The 9,265-nt window shown below is 20.8% G+C and overlaps 1 protein-coding gene across 1 annotated transcript; it reads right to left on the reverse strand.

Annotated features, from left to right (window-relative positions):
* Positions 1-1,672: 1,672 nt before the first annotated feature.
* On the reverse strand, positions 1,673-8,403 carry LOAG_10015 (hypothetical protein; the record flags this gene model as incomplete). The annotated part of the gene is made up of 4 exons (XM_003145541.1): positions 1,673-1,807; positions 2,799-2,933; positions 7,342-7,460; positions 8,313-8,403. Coding segments are annotated over 4 exons (480 nt in total), but the record flags the coding sequence as incomplete, so codon positions are not given.
* Positions 8,404-9,265: the final 862 nt, after the last annotated feature.

The raw sequence follows: 9,265 nt of genomic DNA on the forward strand, positions 1-9,265 counted from the left end.
TTATATATATTTTTTTTTTGGATCATTTAATCTCATTTGCCTATCTTCTTTTCCTAAATATTTTTCTCATCCGTTTTTTCCTTTTTTTATTCAATTTGAATCAATTATTTCAAAATTACCACAGAACTTTACTTTTTTTTGAAAAATTATGATAACTTTAAGAGAAAACAGGTTAACATGAATTTATAGCCGGTTAATACTACTATGAATGTGCCAAAAAAAAAAAATATATATATATATAAGATGAAAAATTATGTGCGCATTTCATTTTGATGAAATTATTTTGCTGATATTTGATTATTTCATTGATAAAAATTTTCAAATTTATTATTGAAAAGAAAAAAATGGAAATGAAATGAACAATTTGTGATAAATTTTGTTAAAAAAAAAAAAAAAGAAGAAATGTCTTCAGTTTATTTTTTCTTTTTCAAATTTCAAATTGAATGCAAAAATTATTATTTTATAATCTTTTTGTTGATTTTTTTATGTTTGAAAATCATAAGTTTCTTACATATTTAACATTCCTTTTTATTAGTTCACTCTCTGCAAAACCATGAATTTTCAGTTTAATTAATTAAGTCATTCAGATGAAATTTTATCAGCCAGCAATGATAATTAGACAATGATCATTTTCAGGATTATTCTATTCAAATTATCCTTTTTTTTAAATATCTTTTTGTGATAACTATTAGTCGAACTCTTGCGATATGATTTTCCGGTTTACAAAATAGGCTAATAGTAGCCTGTATTTGTCTCAATTTAGTAAAACTAAATTCACTAACTGTCATATCGAAAGATGATCGACAATTTCTGAATCGAAAAATAAAACAAGAAATTATTGATTTTATTATTATATTTACTATCATTGAAGAAAATCATTCATTCTTTATTAAATCATCAGGATCATGTAAACAATTTTGTTTTGTAGGCCCGAAATTTGTCATGCAAACCGATTAATTATAATCAGGAAGTAATCCGGTAAAAAAAAGAAAAAAAATCAAAAAAAAAAATCACTTCAGATTATTTCAAATATTCTGAAATTTTTTAGCAAGCGTAAAATTTAAAAAAATTATCCTTTCATCAGTTCGATTAATCATATATCAGTTAGCTTTTAAATTTATTGAAAATAATATTTGATATTTACATCGAAAGGAAATAATTAATTATTACTAATTATTATAAAAAATTTCGGTATAATTTCAAAAAGTATAGCTGGATTCAAGAAAAAAAAAGGAAAAAAACATTGGAAAGAATGATAAAATGCCGTTCATGGTTCATTGCAAAATTCAAAAATGCTGGAATTGTCAAATTGTCAACAGAAAAATAAACAAATATTAAAAAATTTTGAGCTGAAAAAAAAATTAATTGAAAATTTAAGGAATAAATTAAAAATATCTTTAATTACAAATATGGTAGGATAATGAAATATTTGTTCAACAATTAATGCATTATTCAATTTTGTATCTTTTCAAGAAATAAAATTGAAATCAAAATCTGTGAAATTTCAAAATTCAATTATCATATAAATAATAATATCAAAAAAAATGATGAAAATTATTGCATGAAATTTTAACTTGAAATGTTTAAAAGGTAAAAAATGAAATGATGGTAGTTAATTGAAAAATTTTAACAATGATTTTAATTAAGAATTTTCTGGTGCAATTGTTTATACATTCTTTTCACAAGGTATGATTTTGTCATCTGTCATACAAATTCGATTCATAATATTTGTTGGCATCAGACAAACTAATACAGAATCCATTACTTGAAGCATAACATCTTCCGTATTTGATAAAGCATGTCGTACCTGACAAAAATTCGAAAACATTAACTTAATTTCAAATTTCAATACAAATTTAAAGGAGGAAATAAAGGCTATAAAATATATTTCTAAAAAAATTTTTTCAACGAATCTAAAATGATGATTAATTTCTTTTTTCTTCTAATTAATAAATAATTTTATATAAATTTTTGAAAAGCTCAGTTTTATCAATTAAAATGTAACATAATTTCTTCATTTTACGTCATATCGATATTTTTTTTATTCTTTTACCTTTTGAAATTTAAATCACAAATTATTTATAATTATGAAAACTTTTTAAAGTCAACAAAAAAATAAAAAAAAACAAGAATATAATGAATTTTAGCAAATATTTAATTCTATGTATTAACTTTTCTTTTTTTAGTCATAAATTAACCATAAATTTCTTTTTTTAGTCATAAATTAACCATAAATTAACCATAATAGAACGAAACTTAATTTACATGTTTTTTTTTCTATTTTATTTTTTATTTTTTTATTTTAATTTATATATATTTTTTAAATTTATGCTTTCATTTGATCCTTTTTTTATAAAACATTTGGAAATAATTAAAAATTTTTATAGTTAATTTTGGATTTTAGCAAAATTTACTGGAAGAAAATTATTGATTTAATATTTAAAAATATCATCCAAAAATTACTGTTTTCATATTAATTATTTATTAGAAAAAAAAGATTAAACAAAATATAAATTTTAACAATTTTAATTTTTTTCTTTTGCTAATTGTATGATACGAAAAAAAAAGTCAGTTATTTTGTATTTGTTGATGAAAAGCATATGTATGAGATTAAAATTTCATTCTTTTTAAAAAATTTGAATCAAAATTTAAAATCAATCGAGTTAATAAGAAAAAAAGAAATGGAAATATTTTAAATAATTAGGTATTGTATTGTAATAATATAAAAAGTGTTTTATAAGTATTGTAGTAATTATAAAGAAATTGAAAAATGATGAACGAAATTATCACTAAATTACTTCTGTCACCGTGATAGCTAACAAATATGATGATGCGATGATAAGAAAAAGTGAAAGAAATAAACTTGGAAATGCTATTAATGTAAATATTTTATCATCGGTTTTGAATAATCGTCGTCGGCAGACATCATTATACTAAAAATTAAAATATTTCAGAAAAATAATTATTTCTTAACTTTACAAATTTTGTTAAATTTATATTTGAATTTCAGTTTTTATATTTAAAATTTCTTCTTTTGAATTACGCTTATATTCTTGAGAAAGAAAAATGGATAAATTAGGAATGAATAAAATTAACATAATTTATAAAAATTATCAAGATTTTAAAAAAAGATCATCAAAAGACATTGAATTGTAAATTTAGTACAATGTTATCTGATGGATGAAAAAAAAAAAAGGAAAAAATTTCAAGAAGACAAAACTAATTAAATTTTAAATAATAATTAGTTGACTTCTTTATCACCATTAATCCAATGTTGATTGTTTAAATGAATTATTATTACCAGATGATTTACGTGAATAACTAATTAAAGGTGAATGATTTGAGGCATAATCAGAAGGATACGGAAGTCAGCCAATGAAAAGAAAACAGGAGCATATCAGTATCTGGTACCAAACAACCGATTAGAGCAAAACCGGTTCCCCTTATTTAATTTTTGCTAGTGTTATAGCAAAAGAACTGACCGAAAAATTTAATCTAAAAGTTTTGGAAAAGAAAAAAAAATCATTTCCCTATCATTAATATGATAAATATATGTTTCCCTTCCGGATGTTTCCGATTTGCTTTAGTTCAGTTCATTATCTTTCCTGATTACAGAAATGTTGACGAAACCGGAATAAGTTCAAGTCAATTTGCTTTTTGCTATCAACACGATTACTACTAAAATTGCTAGAATTTTCACTCATAGAATGCAAGATCGGTTATTGTTATGAGTAAAATTTAATGAGCACACTAAATTTCAAGATATCTCTTATCATTAATCACTTTTATCATTTTACCAATCATTAAATATAATCTCCCTAAATTTAACCATTCAATAAAATAATTTCAAACATAACGATGATCATTTGACATCTTAAATTTTGGTCACCTGGAAATATCATCCAGAAAACTTTATCATAATTTATCGAATGACAATGTTATTGTCCAATCATTTGACATACACTAATGTCAATTTATAGGATCAGAGTATTTGAAATTACTCACTAGCAACAAATTATGTCTCAAAATGATTTTAGAGTTAAAAAAAAAAAGTTTTAAAATTGGGATGAAAGAAAAGAAATTTATTTTCTTCTCTTTGAAAAATTCTTTACATTTCACAAGATTCTGAAATTCTCTTTAATTTCCATTAAAAAAAAGAGCTTTTTCTAAAAAGTTTCAAACAACTTGTAATTTGAGCTTAAAATCTATAAGTAAATTTTGAAAAATTGAAAAAAGTCTAAAAATTTGAAAAATTTATTTTCAGCAGAAAATTTCGAAAAGCTAAAACTTTTGTAATGATAAATATTTTAAATCAAATTATGCATTGATATTTTTAAGAAATTAAAAATAAATTATTTGAAGGTAAATTCTTAGAGTCAAGTCATGCAAAATATATAACATTAAGAGTTAAATCGTTAAAATTTCATCAAATATAATCAATTAATAACTTTTCTTTCAGCTGTTTAAATTATATGAGTTATAGAATTTTCAACTTCTTTTAAAATTTATTTTTATTTTTAAAATTTTTTTCCATACTTTATACGACAGCTATTAATCCTATTCCTTTTGAGCTTTTTATAATTATTAAAACTTAATCATAAATTCTATTCTCTTCCTTTTTTTTTTTATAAATTATTAGTAAAAACAAAAGAAATAATAATGTATGCTTGTTTAATTTGAAAGAAAATATACTAATAAGTAAAATACATTTAGTTTAATTTAATTTAAAATCGTCACCCTTTTTACTAAATTTTTCTAATTAAAATTATAATTCTTTTTTTTTTTTTTGAAAAGGAAACTAACATTTTTATTACGATTACTCCGTTTCAATGTATCATTAATGGTGATTACGAAAGATAAATAAGCTAACATTAAAATAATTAGCAAATATAATTTCATTCTGTCTTAAGCAACCGCACGTTTCCGACATGAAACTTATCAATATTTTATCATTAAATTTGTTGTTGATATTTGTATATGATAAAGATGATAATTTTATTGATTATGCAAAATTATCACTTAATTTGCATTTATTTTATTCATTAAGTGTGAAACATTATAACATTTGTTAGGTTTTTTTTTGCGTTAAAAATGAATAGATCAAAATTTAAGCAAAATTAATTGATTTATGTATATTTTACTTTTTAATTAGCTATATAGTAAATTATGCAATAAAATAGTAATTAGCGGAGAGACTAAAGTTTGAAATAAAATTCTTTCACTGTTGATCAATTTATAATCAATGCAACTGATATTTTGAAATAACATCTGATATATTTAAATTTGACAAAAAATTTAGCAAATACTGGAAATGAATTTTTGTTGTAATGAAAAATATTTTAGTTTATTTCATTTATCACTTTGTTAATTGCTTAATTAAAGATTTTCTTTCTTCGTTAATCATAAAAAATACGAAGAATGGCAAAAAACAAAAGATTTTTTTGAAAATAATGCGAAAAAAACGAAAAATTATTTCATTGCAAAAAACTTATTAAAAATAATTTTGGGGATTTGTTGAATTAATTTTTTATGCAAATTTTAAAAAATTAAACTGAAACTGCCATTATAGCATATTTTAATATATTGCAAAAATTTTCAAAGTTATACTGGTATATGTCGTTAAATTTTTAGTGAACTTAAATAATTTAATGCTCTTAATTTTTAATTAAGTAATAATTCATTATGTTTAATGTTTATTACATCTCATTGATATTTGTATTATATTCCTATCATTTCATTATTGGTTACAAAAATTTGAAAATAAAAATCAAAATCAAAAAAAAAAAAAAAAATGTGCTGCACAAAAATGTTTCGTTTATTGCAAATAAATTTCATTAAAATCAAAATTAAGCAAAAAAAAAGATTATGTAAAAAATGTAATTTTGTGATAAAATTTTGCTAAATTTCAAATCTATTAAAATTTTAAATGTAAATTCCTTACCTTTTAAAATAAAATTTATCAAATTAGCTTTTACTATGAAAAAAAAAAGGATAGAATAGTTAGTAGTTATTAACGTTTTACAAGTCAACGATGTGATTTTTGACATTTAATAACTTATGATAATTTGTAATAATATGATCGTATTTATTGAATTATCATGCTATTGTACCTGATTTTATCATTAATCATATCAGTTAAATTTTCCACAGAATGTAAAATTACAATTGATTAAATGAAAAATATTTCTTTAATGATGTAATCTCAAAAAAAAAGGAAAAGAAATTTTTAGAAATTTTCAATTTTTAATTCTAAAAATTTTTGTTCGGTTAAGTCCCTTTCCTTTTTCCTTTCTTTTTAATACAATGATAACAGATAACGATAAATGATAGAAGATAACGAAAGCAATCACTGACAGATAAATGGGCATAGATCAAATACTTGAATAATCCACAATCTTTTCGACTCCATTTGAAAAAAGAAAAAAGAATGAAAAAAAAATTAACTTTGAAACTTTGAAATCCTTTGAAGTTATTTTTATTTTATTAGACGGAAAAGATGATTGAAACGTGCAAATATTATTATTTCAACTTTTATTTTTCTTTCAAAACTTTTAAAAAAAAAGGCGACTGTCATGTCTAAATGTAACATTGAATTCAAAATATTCATTTAAAAAAAAAAAAATGACAGAAACAAAGCGATCAAAATAAATGAAATATAATTTAAATGATCAAATCATTTACCATATATTTTTTGGAAAAAAAAAAAGAAATTTGATAAAATGTTTTCCTTTTTTTCCTTTCTCGTTTAGATGAACGCAAAAGTTTTTGTTCCAATTCAATTATATTCATATAATACACTAAATTATCAAATATTAAAAGTATAATATATTTAATTGTCAAATAATGAAAACAAATTTAAGTACAAATTTAAGTAATGAAAACAAATTTCAGTATAATTAAAATGTTATAAACAAATTGAAGACAAGAAAAAGAAAAGAAAAGAAAACAACGATAAAAACAAAATAGGAAAAATTTTAAAAATGTAATGGAATCTTGAAATAAGTGTTATACTTTTTTTTTTTTACATTTATTAAGCAATGTATATACATGACGTAAGAAAACAAAATATACGTACGTGTAACGTGATAATTGTAAGTTTTAATTTTTTATAAAATATTCGCAACTTCTATGCTTTGTTTTTGTTTTCGTTTTTTGTTTTTATTTTAATATGAAATTTATTTGCTAAAAATCCAAAAGAAGAAAACAAAAACAAAATATTTTCTGATAAACTATAAGAGGAAAAAAAAAAGATTTTTTCTTGAAAAATACAAGAATGATTTATAATTCTTGCAGTTATCAAATAATTATTAACAATCACCGCCAAAGGCATCGTTCCTTTACCGCTCCATTGGAATTATTATTTTGTTGCTTCAGATAATTGTGACATTTTGCTGTAACAATCCATGACCAAGTGGAAATTATTATACCAATAAATATGCTAACAGTCATTAATACTTGATCTAAAATTAAATTTTGATGTTAAAATTCATTTTTCTTTCTTTCTTTTTTTTTTTTGTAAAATTTTGTAAAAAAAAATGCGGAAAAAAAAGAGACGGACAAAAAAAAAAGAATCATCAATATTTACCTAATATTATTTTCTTTTTTGAAAGAAAATTATTAGATTATCATATATGATCGATAATCAATTCACAAATAAAATATTTTGAGGTTGAAGGAAAATAGTATCGATAAAAATGATAATAGTAACTGATAATAATAATAGCAATAATAATAAAATTGTTAATAAAAGTGGTATTGATAATACTAGCAATAATAATAACAATAATAATGATGATGATAATAATTAAAGGGAATAAAAAAAAAAGCCAAATGATAAAAAAATCACAATTTGCATAGAGAAATAATAACAAAATTACAAAACAATGAAATTATTCCTAATGTGCAAAATAGTAATTTGAGAAATTATTAATTATTTATGTAAGTAAAAATTTATAAATTATCCCTAATTAATTAACTATTTAAATTAATGATAGAAGTGGTGAAGAAAGAAAGACAGAAAGAGTTGTTCGGTTAATTAATTTCAATTTCTTTTTTTTTAAAAATATCATATATTTCCGATAAAGCACGCATTTTAACAAATAAAACACACGTTTTAACAATTTAATGCATTTCAATAATAATTCAATTTCAATCATTTCAATTACTCATTTCAGTGATTTAATTTAATTGCTGAAATACTTGCAATATTTCCGCCACAATTTAAGTTAATATTTCATAATTATTATACAATAAAAAAATTTTGAAATTAATAAAGCAAAGAAAAAAATGCGAAAATATTTTTTAAAACTAACCAAATTTCCTATTGAATGTTTGATTTTTATATGTTATTGTATAATATAATGTATAAATAGCCAAAAGAAGGAATCCTGCACATTGGGCTGCCTGAAAATGTAATTCAATATTTGAAAATGTTGAATTAATTTAAAAATGAAAGTGCTAAATTGGTAAATGTTAAATTAATTTAAAAGAAGAGGCGCCAAAATTTGCATATGTTAAATTAATAAAATAATGAATTCGAATAGATCTATCGAGAGAAATATATTCTAACATTAATTTTTATTATATAAGCATTTAGTATGATCTTTCAGTTCAGTTTTTTACAATTACTAGTTTAATAAGTACAGATTATAATTATAATATAGTTAATTCATACATTTTTACTTCTTACACTATTAGATATATTCGAATATGATAATGATAATTCAAATTAGCGAATGATAACATTTATACGCTAATTGATATTATAATTAAATTCAAATTATACAACATAAATAGATTAAAATTTAGTGACAGTTCTCATAATAAGTTAAAGATAAGCTATATATATATATACTCGTAATACTATCAAATATATCCAAAAAAGAAAAATTCAAATTAACGAATGATAATTTATTGATGAAAAAAATAACAAATATTTTTTAAATAACTACTTAAAAAAAAAAAGAATTATTGATTGAAATAACAAATATTTTAAATAATTCTTAAAAAAAATAAAATCATTGATCGAAATGATTGATAAATATAATGATTCATTTAGAAATCAGCATTGATTTTTGCTGTACTAATTGCTTATTTCATTAATTTAAACAATCTTTAAATTTCACTAAGTTATTGTAATTTTTATCATAATAATGCTATTATAATTAATAAAAATTAAAAGAAAAAAAGAAAACTTTTCATCGAAATTTCAAAAATTATCCATTAAACAACTTTTTTTCTGTTTTCTTTTGTTCGTTCTTTTTTT

The sequence above is a fragment of the Loa loa genome (genome assembly GCF_000183805.2).
Source record: "Loa loa unplaced genomic scaffold supercont3.661, whole genome shotgun sequence".
Lineage (NCBI taxonomy): Eukaryota > Metazoa > Nematoda > Chromadorea > Rhabditida > Onchocercidae > Loa > Loa loa.